The sequence below is a fragment of the Mus caroli genome, unplaced genomic scaffold (genome assembly GCF_978045245.1).
Source record: "Mus caroli unplaced genomic scaffold, Mus_caroli_1 scaffold_14, whole genome shotgun sequence".
Lineage (NCBI taxonomy): Eukaryota > Metazoa > Chordata > Mammalia > Rodentia > Muridae > Mus > Mus caroli.
In genome coordinates, this window is record NW_028227269.1 from 75,385,293 (window position 1) to 75,399,508 (window position 14,216).

General features: G+C 47.2%; 1 protein-coding gene across 1 annotated transcript in view; it reads left to right on the forward strand.

Moving 5' to 3' along the window:
• The window catches only part of Fntb (farnesyltransferase, CAAX box, subunit beta), a 79,992-nt gene that overhangs the window by 55,988 nt on the left and 9,788 nt on the right, over window positions 1–14,216 (forward strand). Inside the window, exons 7-9 of the mRNA XM_021178669.2 lie at window positions 1,917–2,003; window positions 9,753–9,882; window positions 13,020–13,152. Of these exons, the coding sequence (XP_021034328.1) occupies window positions 1,917–2,003; window positions 9,753–9,882; window positions 13,020–13,152 (350 nt within the window). The remainder of the gene's footprint in view (window positions 1–1,916; window positions 2,004–9,752; window positions 9,883–13,019; window positions 13,153–14,216) is intronic.

Sequence of the window (14,216 nt, forward strand, 5' to 3'; positions counted from 1 at the left end):
TTTCTCTGTATAGCTCTGGCTGTCCTGGAACTCACTTTGTAGACCAGGCTGGCCTCGAACTCAGAAATCCACCTGCCTCTGCCTCCCGAAGGAGGCAAATTTCTGTTCACCCTCAGTAGATCGGGCAATAACAGGCCAAAGAAACAGTTTAGTCACGATAGCTGCCTCATTCGAATCCTCACCCCAGGCAATCTTCTACCTCCTACATACTCTCTAGCACCTAAGACTGCCTACAGCTCAGGCCAGGAGTACATACACCTACCTGGTGGGGAAGCTGGTTTCAGAAAAGGAGTAGCCGGTGTCTCCAATAAGGGTCTGATGCCCCGCCCCCACCCTCCTCCTACCCAGGAATATTAATAGACACTATCTTGTGAGGATCTATTGAAGTCATCACAACTGCTCTGATTTCAAGACTGTAGCAGCCACGTCACACCCCAGAGGACAGAATTCCACAACTGCCTCCCCTGTCAGTTCTGATGAAAGGCAGACTGCATTACAGGCCCCCTCCCTACCTCATTAGGATTCAAGAGCCTCCGAAAACACTGCTGGGCCTTTGTGAGTGGCTCAAGGCCTGGAGGAAATTAGATCATACCTTCAAAGTTAGCATATGGTAAACGACAGCATTTGGCCCTCGGCACACTTAACTCTTGTGCACTCAGGATGCCTGCTGGCGCAGCTCAGCCTCTGCTGTGCCTTTGGCCAGGGGGAGCCTGGCCGGTCATAATGCTGATAGGACATTCAAGCATGCTGATAGGACATTCAAGCCCGTGGCTTCTGCAGAGATTTCTGTAGAGCGCCTCAGTAAGTTTGGCTTCATGTTAAGTCTATACATAGAATAAGATGGGAGCCAAGCTTGCTTTTCCTTCCCTCTCCTGTTCCTTCTGAGCTCTTAGAGACAGTATTTGTAAGTAGAATTTAAAGAAATAATTTTTGACTTTCCATGGTGGGTATTGGAAAAGACTGTATGAATGTGTTCCATGACAGGTGGAGAAGATGAATGTCCTGAGACTTATGACTGAACGAATAGAATGACAAGAGTATCTCAAATCATATTTTATTTTATTTGCTCATTTTCAGATAGCTGGAAATAGCGCTTAGTGGAAGAGAATGCTCATGGCGTGTGCACAGCCCTGAGTTAGATCCCCAGAACTACCCTGCCTTCCGGAAAGACAGGGCTACCTTTTTATGTTTTCCTTTTGAAACAGTATCTCATGTATCTCAAGTTGAGAATAACCTTGAACTTGTGATCCCCCTGCCTCTGCCTCTTGACTGTTGAGATTAGGGCATACATTACCATGACCAGTTTTGCACAACAAGGGCTTTGTGCATGCTTGGTAAGCACTTTACCAACTGAGCCATATCCGAAGCACTGTTCCTACTTTTTTTTTTTTTTTTTGCTGAAAGCTGTGTTTCTGCGTGTCTGAGGACAACACTTGAAATCAGAGCTCTTTTCTCTAGAGGCATAAGGATGTACCAATTCCTGTCTCTCTTGTGTGGCTTGAGCAGCTAGTAGAGTGTGGTGGCCTGCTTCGGAGTGCATCCTTAATGCAGACAGAGGTCCTGAGTCTGTAGCAGTGAGACATCCGAACGAACCTCATCAACACCAGATGAGATGTGGGAACCGTGGTAGGTCTTTGGAAAAAGGGCTCAATCTAATTTTGAGATGAATTGATATGGCCATCAATTCTGAGGTTGTAGTTTGCCTGTGCGGAGACAGAGAATGTCATGTTCCTTCACTGAAGCCGTGTTGTGAGCAACTCTATCCAGACAGAATGTCACACCTCTCAGAGACCCAAGAAGACTAGCTGTGTGCCAAGAGTGAGCTGTGACTGCAGTAATATACCCAGGCATTTTTCTGGGCCTCGTTCTGGCTTTTCCTTGGAGCCTAATGTGTTTCCCTGTTTCTGTCTTTGCAGGAGTGCATACTGTGCTGCCTCAGTAGCCTCTCTCACCAACATCATCACTCCAGACCTCTTTGAAGGCACGGCCGAATGGATAGCCAGGTGGGAGAAGTCACATAGTCCCCAGTCCTCAGAGAGCTAGCAGTCAAGAAACATAAAAAACTTGAAAGTCCAAAAGGGAATATAAAATTATAAGAGCCGTCTTAGGAGTTAGTTCTGTGCCCTTTATAAGTACTTGGGATTATTTTTAGACTTCCATTAATGCTATATGATAGTTTATATTGGCACAGATCAAAACCTTTGGTAGGTAGCCTTGGTGAGAGTATGTCTAAATTGATTAAAGCAGTTTGGCAATATCTAAAAACAGCCTTGCTTAGAAAACCCAGAAACTTCACTCCTACAGAAACTCACCCACGTGCATGAAAGAGACAAAGACTCATTTATAAGAACAAAACACTGGAAACAGGACTGGGTGTGGTGGCCCTCGGTACCCACAAGGTGACCACAGCATTCAGAAGGCCTTCTTTAGCCCCATCCTGAGTTTCAGGCTAGCCTGGGCTATAAGAGACCCTTTTAAAAATAGAAAACAAAAGGCACATGTTTGTGTGTGTATGTGTGTGAGTGTGTGTGTAAGTGTGTATGTGTGTGAGTGTGTGAGTGAGTGTGTATTTGTGTAGGGGTGTGTATGTGTGTGTGAGAGTGTATTTGTGTGGGGGTGTGAGAGTGTATTTGTGTGGGGGTGTGTATGTGTGTGTGTGTGAGTGTGTATTTGTGTGTGGGGGTGTATGTATGTGTGAGTGTGTTTGTGTGTATATTTGTGTGTGGTGTATATGTGTGTGTGAATGTGTGTTTATTTGTGGGTGTGGGGGTGAGTGTGTATGTGTGTGGGTGTGTATGTGTGTTTGAGTGTGTGTGTTCTGGGTCACACCCCCAGCCCCATCTCTGCTTTAGATCTAGACAGACTGCTCTCAGCTTGATACACAGCAGGCATCTGGAAGCTTCCTTCCAGCATGAAATTCACTTCATTTTTCTGCTTTATTGAAGCCCTGTTTTATTATTATTCATTTTAATAAAGCATAACACTCCCAAAGTTCTTAGAAAAAGACACCTAGGAAATGTATTTTTAAGACCCTGAATGCATCTTTATTTGCAAGCCTGCTTGGTGGTCTGTCTGGTTGGAGATTAATAATTTGGCAGTGGTGTAGACTGATTTGTCTGAGTTCTGTAAGCATTGCTTCGTTGTCTTTGACTTTCCATGTCCTCATCAGTGGATCTGATTTCCACACTAACTAACAGTCTTTGAGGACACAGTAGAGAGATGGTGGTGCTTTGAGACTGAAACTGGGCATTCCCTGGATTTGGCTCTTCTTCGTGCTTTGTTTCTCAGTTGAGAGATCCCATCTTTTTATTCCTTCCCAGTATGCTTTTCTTCACTTCTGCGGCAAACAGGGAATTATATCTGCGTACAAACCCTTGGGGAGCCAGGGCAGAAGCGTGTGCTGGTCCCTACTGCTCCAGAGCAAAAGGCAGAAAGATCCATTGAATCCAGGAATTCAAGACCAACAAGTCTGGGCAATATAGTGAGGCCCTGTCTCAAAAGGGTGGTGTGTGTGGGTGTGTATGTGGTTCAGTGATTAAGAACACTGCCTGTTCTTCCAGAGGTCCAGGGTTCAATTCCCAGCAACCTCATAGTGGCTAACAGCTGTATGTAACTTGATTTCTGGGAGATCCAATACCCTCTAAAGACCTCCATGGGCATGTGGTATACATGTGGCGTACAGGTATGCATGTTAGGCAAACACCCATACATGTAGAATAAGATAATCAAATAAAAAATTTAAAACCCATGTGTAGGTCTTTTCAGCCTGTGAGTATCTTGAAATAGACATGTCTCATTTTCTTGGGTGTTGGTGAATTGAATGGCTTTAGATGTCCTAGACATGGTGGCTGGTGTATTGTCGAGAATGGATTCTGTTAGATCGCTTCAAAGGATGTTTTTGTTTTTAGCAGACAAGCCACTTAGTCAAACTCCCACTGTAAACTTCAAACAGTGCTCTGCCCTGCCGTGGGTGGCGGCTCAGATCTCAGATCGGTTTTGATTCCAAGCTGCTCGGTTTGCCCAGTGTATGTGCTTTCAACGGAGAAACTTGAGCTCAATTTGGGTTTTTCCATCTCTGACTCTCCTGGCTTGTCCTCACTTTCTAGTAGCCTGTTTTTTCCTGCTAAAGATGGTGGCCTTCTATTAGATTTAGTTGCCCTGCCCTGCCCTAAGACCCAGGCTGCCACTGCCACCACTAGGGTACTAAGGGCATCCCCTGGGCAAACCAGAAGGAAAAAAGAAGAGAAAGACAGGGTTGTATAGAAGAGGAGCAGCTCTCTGCAGTTGTTGGCTCTAAGTTTTAATGCCACGTTGCACTCCCTTAGTCGGCCAGGCCTTGGAGATGTTCTGCACTGCGTAGGAGTGTCCAGCCCAGTCTTCAGGTGGACTTACTAACAGGACACTCACGGAACATGGGGATCTGACTGAGCCAGTCTATTTATTCACTAGCTTTGTGCCTTGGACACATCATTTCATTTCTTTGTGTGGAATGATGGGATGTTAAATTATATACACATCTGGAACACACCAGATTCAAGTGAGTTAGCCTGTGGTGGTAACCGTAGTGCCTGCCTGCCACCGTGCCAGGCCATCAGGACTCCCTCCCAGTCAAGAACCTTTGTTGGTGCTGTGTGAAAACGTCCTGATGGTAAATCTTGGTGTGGATCAATTTCCCTGTGTGGTAGGCACTCAGCAGGACTCTCATTTGAAAGCACACATTTCAGGACCAAGAAATCACCTTGCAGTATTTCTTTAGCAACTTCTTTATTTTTATTTTTGAAACAAGGTCTCAGTGTGATTCCCAAGGCTGACCGGTACTGTTGGCCATCTTGCCTTGGTTTCCTGAGTGCTAGGATTATAGGCATATGTCAATATAACCCGGCTGCTTTCACAGCATCTTTTACACAAGTATTAACCTCATCTTAAAAGACTTTTATCGAATTTGTTCTTAGACAGTTTGTACATATTTATAGTGCATTCTGATTAGTGTCACCCGCCCTCTTCTATTCCCCCATCCCCCACCCTCTCTTATCTCCACCCCTCACCTATTCCCCACCTTCTCTCCAAGTCCCTTTCCCACATTGATGTCTGTTTTGTTTTGTGACTCGGTGAGTTTTCCCAGGGTCGTCTGTGTCACCACAGCTTTGGGGATATCCCCTGGGCTCCTCAGTAGGTACAGAATCCATCAGTAACCACTAGTTCAGTTGGGAGGGGAGGGGCCTGGTAAGCTCCTCCCTGAGCTGAGCCATGACGTAGCATTGTCCAGTCCTGGGCAGGTCCTGTGAGATCGTGACTGCAATGGCTGTGTCTGCCTTTCAGCACTTCACAGCTGCCCTCAGAGGGTATCTGAGCTGTAGAGGGGCAGCATCAATGTCCTATCAAAGAAAAGTGCCCCACACGTATTCCCAGCACCTTGGCCAGCCGTACATGTCTGCATTCACCACCAGTAACCAAGACCTAATGTTTTGTTTTGGTTTTTGGTTTTTCGAGACAGGGTTTCTCTGTGTAGTCCTGGCTGTCCTGGAACTCACTCTGTAGACCAGGCTGGCCTTGAACTCAGAAATCCACCTGCCTCTGCCTCCCGAATGCTGGGATTAAAGGCGTGCGCCACCACTGCCCGATTGACCTAATGGTTTTTAAAGGTCACTGGGGGTCTGTTCTCTATCTCTTAACTTTTTCTTGTGTTTTCCAAGAGCTTGCCTTACCATTTACCCTTCCATCCTTCTGCTGTTTTATTCTCCAGTCTTATTTTTAATTTTCCAGAGTTTGGTTCCCCCCTGAATACTTATTTTTTATATTCTCTGCTGCTCCACTTTGCCATCTTTGCTTCCTTCACACAGTATTATCTAAGATACAACTGTAAGGGGCTGCAGAGATGGCTCAATGGCTAAGAGCCCTGGCTGCTCTTCCAGAGGCTATGGGTTCAACCCCAGCAACCACATAGCAGCTCACAACCTTCTATAATTCCAGTTCTAGGGGATCCGACTCCCTTTTCTGGCCTCCACAGGGACTGCACATGGTATACAAGCAAACATGCAAGCAAAACATTCATACACAAAAAAGAAATAAAACTTTAAAATAAACTTTAAAATAAAATAAAATAAACTTTAAATTAAGATGCAACTTTAAGCAGTTTTCTTCTGGGCCCAGCTTGTCTCCTCCCCCTTGCCTTTGAGGCTGGGTCTCTCTTCCATATGGAGATGCGCCCCCTGTATCTGGTGTTTAGCAACCCTATTCATGCTGTGTCTGATACTGAAAGGCTGACAGAGCCTGCACCCACGCTGAGTTAAGACCTAGCTGGTTTTCAGGGAATTCAGTATCAGTATCTGAAGGGCTTTGTTCTTGAGCTTTCAAATTCCTGCCTAGGGTGTGAACCTTGCAGGCTTCTTATGAATTACAAGTAGGGAAAAGGTGAGGTGTTTGGGCCCTGAGGTGGCCTCCCACTGATCCCTCCTTTCTGCTGTGGAAGCTGGGATCCAGCACCCTCCTCCCTTTTGGTAGAAGCATGGATTTTAGAGATAGATGATAGACAGACAGACAGACAGACAGGGAGAGACAGAGGGAGACCTAGAGGCAGAGGGAGGGAGAGGAGAAAGAAGAGAAACAGAAGAAAGAGGGAGAGAGAGTGGAGACTGGGCCTGGCTTGGGGTTTTGAAACCTCAAAGCTCATCCCCTGTGACACACCCACTCCAAAAGGGCACACCTCCTAATCCTCAAATAGTGCCACGCCCTGGGACTAAACATTCAAGTATTCGAGTTTATCGGGGCCATTCTTATTAAACCATCATAAAAATCAAGCATGTTCCTGCTCTTGGCTGCTGCTGCTTCTCTGCCACCGGCCCAGAACGGAGGAAGGTTTCTCTAACCAGCTGGTTAGGTGCTGTTAGCCTCTGTACTTGTCAGTCAGGTCAGCTTTTAGGATTTCGCTATTGCTAGCCTGTGCTCATGTCATCTCCTGCTGTCTTTATCCTGGCTGTTTATGCATTTAAATCCTCTTACTTCTGTTTTATTGGGCTATTGCATTCAGTTCTTTGTGTTGTCCGTTTTTTGTGTTTGTGGGTGTGTGGAAGACAGGGTCTTTGGCAGCTCAGGCTGGGTTTGAATTTGCTGTATAGTTGAGGCTGGCATGAACTCTGATTTTCTTCCATCTATCAGTGCTGGGATTACAGGCATGTGCCACCATGGTCATTTCCTAAGAGTCTTATTAGCTGAAGAAAAGCAAGGTGCAGAGAGGGTGTATCATATGCTCCTGTTTGTATAAAGCCACGGGAAGGAAAGCAGAGCATGTGTCTGCAGTATATGTGTGTGGTGTGTGTGCATGTAGCATTGAAAGAAGTAAAAAATTCTAGGCCTTTAGGCCCAAGTTTGGGAATGTGGCCTCTGTGGCTCAGTGCTCCGAGGTGTGCTGGTCATAAAACAGATAGCGACATTCCTTCCTGGGTTCACCCACCCGCTTCCTGGGTTCAAAGAGTGTTCATTCAAAGAATGGCACCCTGACCATTACTGGAACCTGCAATGCAAATGTGCTATTGTTAGGGGCTCTTAGATTGTTAGGGGCTCTTAGAAACTGTCTTGAGAGATAACCTGACACTTGTGACTTTGCACTTCCTTGTGACTCTTAACTGGTATTTTTGGTATTTTCCAACAACGCCCTCCCCACCTCCTTGAATTGTGGTTTCTTCCTTTAAATACCCCCTTACTCAGCTACCCGGGGCGCCATGGTCCTCAACCCCTGCGTGGTGTATGACCATGGGCCCAAGAGCGCTCTTGAATAAAAATCCTCTTGCAGTTGCAGCAAGACCGTTTCTTGTGTGATTTGGGGTGTTGCCTCTCCTGAGTCAGAACGTGGGGGAGTCCTCACGTTGTGGGTCTTTCAAAAGTAGAGTCTCATATGCAGCTCTTGATGGACTGAAACTTGCTGTGTAGACCAGGCTGGCCTGTAGCTCAGAGATTAGTCCCAGGTAACTAGACTAAAACATCGGATACTTTAAGTATATAGAAAATTCTAAAATTTAAAAACAAAGTTTATTTTTTTAAAAATATTTATTTATTATTATATCTAAGTACACTGTAGCTGTCCTACACCAGAAGAGGGCATCAGATCTCATTATGGATGGTTGTGAGCCACCATGTGGTTGCTGGGATTTGAACTCAGGAGCAGTCAGTTCGCTTAACCACTGAGCCATCTCTCCAGTCCCCACAAAGTTTATTTTTGAGCAGTTACAAGCTGGGCACAATCTTCTACTTAGGGGGTTTATCGTTGGTGTTGTTTGTTTTTGTTTGAGAGGGTCTTACTCTGTAGCCCAGACAGTCCTCCTGCCTCAGCCTTACAAGCTCTGAAATTACAGCCGTGAGCCATCACCCAGGTAGTTCCAGTCTCAGTGAAGCTGATATAGGAGGATCACTTGAGCCCACCTGGACAACAGAGTTGCCAACAACATAGCTCAAAGTGTGTGTGTGTGTGTGTGAGTGTGTGTGTGTGAGTGTGTGTGTGTGTGTGTGTTCATTACAGAAGTTTTAAGCCATGCAGCCTGTTAGTGTGGGTTTGTATTCCAGCTACTCCAGAGGCTAAAACAGGAGAATCCCAAATCTAGGTCTTGCCTAGGCTATAGAGTGAGTAATGCAAGGCCAGCCTGGGCAGCTTAGGGAGACCTACTTCCAAAAGCAAAAAGCAGGCTGAGAGGTAGCTCAGTGGTAGAGTCCTTGCCTAGCATGTAAATGCCCTGGTCTAATCTCCAGTACTACAAAAAACAAACAAACAAACAAACAAACAAAAAACCCAAACCAAACCAAACCAAAAAACCAGCAGACAACCCAGATAGCTGCAGCAGGGTGCCACACATCTGGATCCTAGCACTTGAGTGGCATAGAGGTCAGGCCAGACAGGGGTCCTCTAGGAAATTCAAGGCCAGCCTGGCTACATGAAACAAACAGAAACAGGAAAGAAAGAAACTGGAAATCAGAGGGACGGGTGTGGCCCAGCGTGTGTCAAGTCCTGAGTTTGAGCTCCAGAGCTAGGGTGAAAAGGAAGAAACTAGACAAAAATGAAAAGGCACTCACCAATAAACTTGTACTTGAAAATAGCCAGAGATAGCAGTTATTCTTCTACTTTATGTTAACTGGCTGACTCTGCTACGTATAGTATTCTGCAGCTTTTCCCATGAGGATTGACCAGTGCTATTCCGTTTCTTATGTGAGTGGACAGTTTCTAAATCTCCAAGGCCTACTGGTTTTGTTTTCTAGGAAAAGGAATCTGCTAACATTAATAGATAAGGGGCTAGGGAGATAGTTCAGCCTATAAAGTGCTCTGTGCAAGCAAGAGGACCTGAGCCCAGTACCCATGTGAAAAGCCAGACATACTTGTAATCCCAGCACTGGGGAGGGGGTTTGGGAATCCCTAGGACTCATTGTCAAAGATATCCTAGCCAAAAGTATGATTCCCCAGGCTCTAGTGAGAGACTCTGTCTTTAAAAAAAAGCCCAAGTGGCTAGCCCTCCTGAGGAACAAACACCCAAAGCTGACTTCTGGCCTCCATATGCACGTGTACACACATGCACACACACACACACACACACACACACACACACACACACACACACACACAGCCCAGGTAATAAATCAGCACAGCTCTATCCATGGTGCTACCATCTTATGCTTTAATCAGAGACGACTTATTCTCTGTCACCAGAATATGGTTAGGACGATTGTCCCCGTCCCTGCACTCTCCACATCTGCTTCTTTCGATCTCATAGGTGCCAGAACTGGGAAGGCGGCATTGGTGGGGTGCCAGGGATGGAAGCCCACGGTGGCTACACCTTCTGTGGCTTGGCTGCGCTGGTGATCCTCAAGAAGGAACGTTCTTTGAACCTGAAGAGCTTGCTAGTGAGTAGCTGTTGCACCATCCTCTCCCCGGCCTAGGACTGGTGATGTGACTCTATCTCTGGGACCATGGGGAAGTCTGGTGATGGGAAGGGAGGGCTGAGCTCAGGCATTGAGCGCAGATGGAGCCTCGGGTGTGGTTGCTGGTGTCTGCCCAGCCCTGAGTCAGCAGAAGGAGCAAACAGCTGCCCTGAGTCTCAACTCCCTTCTCCTACCTCTCCCCCTGCCTGTTTTGAAGTTTCTGAACAGACCCAGAGTGGACTTGAGTCCTCCACCATCTGGAATGAGCCATTGTACCTTTGCCCCAAGGATAGCAATGGTCTCACAGGAATCGCTATTACCATGTGTCTTAGAATCACCTAAGAGAAGAGGCTCTCAGAAGAGCTTTGAAGCATTTAAGGGCCAAGGATTTATTACCTGTGAAAATTCCGTATCTGCATTCCAGCAAGTTCTCCAGGCAGAGCTGGGGAATTGCTATTGGGAGGTCTGGGCATCTCTTCTAGACCCCCCAAGCTCTTGGCCAGTGTTCAAAAAGCGGTCATGTTAAGGGAAACCTAGGACATACAGAGAGAATATGGTCCCTTTGTCTTTTGGGAGGTATCGCTCCCCTGGCTATCTGAAAACAAACCAGCTACACTAGACCTTCAGCTCTCTCTGAGAGCGGATGCCAAGCCCTCATTGTTGAGCCTTCCTGAGCCCTCTAGAGTGTTGCTTTTATATTTTGTGGTAGTGTAACAAGCAGCACTTTGCCCTCATTGTGAGAGAAAGCCTCTCACACAGCATGCTCTGTGGAGGTTCTGGAAAACTGATACTGAATGACCAACTTTGAGGATACATTTTACAATATGATCATCCTTACGAGATGAAATGTAAAGTCCCGTGTTGTCTCAGCCAGGGTTTTTATTGTTGCAGTGAAACACCACAGCCAAGAAGCCAGTTAGGGAGAAAATAGTTGATTCAGTTTCCACTTCCACACTGCTGTTCATCACCAAAGGAAGTCAGGACTGGAACTCACACAGGGCAGGAACCTGGAGGCAGGAGCTGATGCAGAGGCCATGGAGGGGTGCTGCTTATTGGCTTGTTTCCCTTGACTTGCTCAGCCTGCCTTCTTATAGAACCCAGTACTACCATCCCAGGGATGGCATTATTTACAACGGGCTGGGCCCTCCTGCCTTGATCACTAATTGAGAAAATGCCTTACAGCTGGATCTCTTGGAGGCATGTCCTCAACTGAGGCTTTTTCCTCTGTGATGACTCCAGCTTGTGTCAAGTTGACACACAAAACCAGCCAGTACACATGCTGTAGGCAAAAAGGAGGAATATACTAGTGCATGCCTAAATTTAAAATGTCAGTGCTGTAGACTTGCGTTGCCTCTACCTCTTAGTCAAAAATCCCTGGGAACATTTTCTGATCTGCTTTAGTTGCGATGTCTCTTTCCCTCCAGAAAGTGGGAATAATAATCCCTATTCCTTAGGGTTAAAGAAGATGACCCATAAAGAGCCTGATAGACAGAGGGTGCTCCATAAATGCTAGCCCTCCTTCTCCCTGTGACCCCCTTCCCTCCCTTTGCTATAAACAACCATTATCTGAGCCGGGCAGTGGTGGCGCACGCCTTTACACCCAGCACAGGAGGCAGAGGCAGGCAGATCTCTGTGTGGAAGGCCAGCCTGGTCTACAGAGCAAGCTCCAGGAGACCCAGGGCTACACAGAGAAACCCTGTCTCAGAAGAACAAGAGGGGGAGGGGAGGGAGGAGGGGGCTTTGATTTCCTATATCCAAGGGAAGTGGAACCAACCCCTGGCTTTAGGCACTGGAACAAAAGCATGACTTGAATCTACTCATATTTTGGGGTGAGTCAAAGGTAGAGTGGTTGCCCGTCCCCACCCCCTTTGAGTGTTTAGCTCACTGTCATTAAATAGCAGTTCCTGAAGGTTCATTTAAGACCAGCTAGGGGGGTGTTACTACCTAAACACATCCGTCCGTCTAAGCATCCGAGGCTGACTTGTATTGCCATGACCAGGGGCATACTCTATTATATTTGAAGAAGTCCAGGCTTTCCTCTAAAGAGTCCTCTGCGTCTGCAATTCAGGAACTCAGTCTAGGAGGGCTTCAGATTCTGGGCATAGGCGCCTTGTTCCTTTTCAGTCCAGTGGTGCAGCTCTGTGGCCTCGGGCTGAGCAGGAAGAGAGATAGCATTGCATCTGCTCACCCAGTTGCTCTGCTCATCCCTCCAAGGCTATCTTGTTGGAGTGTGTTTAGAAAATGTGGAGATAAGCCAGGAGCGGTGGTATCAGGTGTGACCACTGGGTGACAAGTGCCAGTTTATAGCTTCTGCCCAAGATTTCTTGTGTATCACCCCAAGAGAACTGGAGGCTAGACCAGGAAGTAATCATTTGGTAGCAAGGCTCAGTGGCTCTCAGTCCTAGTAGGGACTTGAGTGCATGTCCTCAGGTACCAGGTAAAGGCCTGACTAGCTTGATGTCATCGGATGAGATCAGCCCAACACTGCCCTCCTCTGCTTTGAACAAACTCCCCTGAGAAGTGATGAGAAGAGACAGGTGCTCCTGCCTGAGTTTTCTGTCCCAAGCTGTGTTTTTAGAGACCTTTGCAGGCCTCCCACACCAGTGTGGCCTCTGCACTCAGCACCTGCTTCCTTCCATTTGGACCTAGTGGGAACAAGAGAGGGTAATGGGCTATATGTAACAGGGTGCTGGGTGACTATTTGGGGAGGAGAAAAGAACAAACCTGGGGAGGGGGTGACAGGAAATAGCAATGAAGGAGACAAAGAAGATATATATATGTGTGTGTATATGTGTGTGTGTATATATATATATATATGTGTGTGTGTGTGTGTGTGTGTGTGTGTATATATAAAATCTATCACGTACACACACACACAGTGTAACAAAGAAGAAACCTTTCACTTTTTATGCTAAGTGAAAAATGGTGATTGTCTTTTCAGCCCTGAGCAGTGATCACTGCCCGTTGTTTCAAAATGGCCAGGTTTAAATGACAGTTGCCACTGGGGAAGGGGAGGAGAGGAAGGGAAGCCAGAAACCCAGACATTTTCCCATGGAGCGAGTGGCCCTTGTAGCTGTATGTCTTTGGCTCATACCCACCTCTACCGTGTCCTTTCTCAGCAATGGGTGACAAGCCGGCAGATGCGGTTCGAAGGAGGTTTTCAGGGCCGCTGCAACAAGCTGGTGGACGGCTGCTACTCCTTTTGGCAGGCAGGGCTCCTGCCCCTGCTGCACAGAGCCCTCCACGCTCAAGGTGAGTCCACACTGCTACTGGTCTGTCACTAACCCAGCACTGTTGAAAGGAAACTCTGACTGCCTGGGGTTTTGAGGGCTGGTATGGAGCCTCCCACCCTTGGGGCTCTCTGAGCAGAATACCATCCAGTTCCCATGGTTTCAGATCTTTCACTGCTGGGGCAGGATGACCTTCCCCTGAGCCACTCCCCGTTATCTGAAGGGAGCATCCCCACCCTGCCCCAGCCCCCACAGTGACTGGAGCTGCCATCTCAGCTGGTGTGATGCCACAGCCTCCATTGCAGAGCCGAGTTTGGTCACGTCAGAGTGAAACACTCCCTGTACACATAGTCAAAATGGTGCGTTATCCAGGTCTGAAAAGGGGCAGAGGGCCTGGATCTTTGAGAAAAGACTCACCCGCTGTGGCTGAGCATATGTCACCATCAGAAATATGTTTTTTTGGGTCACTAAGATGGCCCAGCGGATAAAGGCTTCTGCTGGCGTGTCTGACAACCTGGGTTCAGTCTCAGGGACTCACATGGTGGAAATAGAGAACTGACTCCCAAGAGTTGTCTCACCTCCACATGTGATCCCCTCCCACGCAAAATAAATAAATAGAATGTTGCTTGTTTTGGGGGGTTTTGTTTTTGTTTGTTTGTTTTTTAGGAAATGTTTTGACTGCCACTGCTTGCTTCAGTGGTTTGGTTTCGTTTGGCAGAACTAGGGGGTTGACACTAAGGACCTCATGCATGCAAGACAAGTGTCCTGCCGCTGAGCTGGAACCCACCCCTAGAAATGTTTCATCTTAAAGTCAGTGAGCTGACGAGGACTGTGCTTCACTGGGCCGCTAGACTAGAGAAAGCCATATTCCTTCCTAAGGAGACAGCACAAAACATGCAAGGCAGCAACCAAAGCCTCCAACAGCCCTTGTCTCAATACCTACAGGTTGATTCTGTGCTCATTCTTGCCTGTGAGCTCCCAGGTGGGAGGGGGAGGCATGGCCACCCTGCCGGCTTCCAATCTGTTCCTGCAGGGAGATCCATCCCTTGGCCCAGAGGGAGACTTTCCTGTGGACTCAGCTGGGTG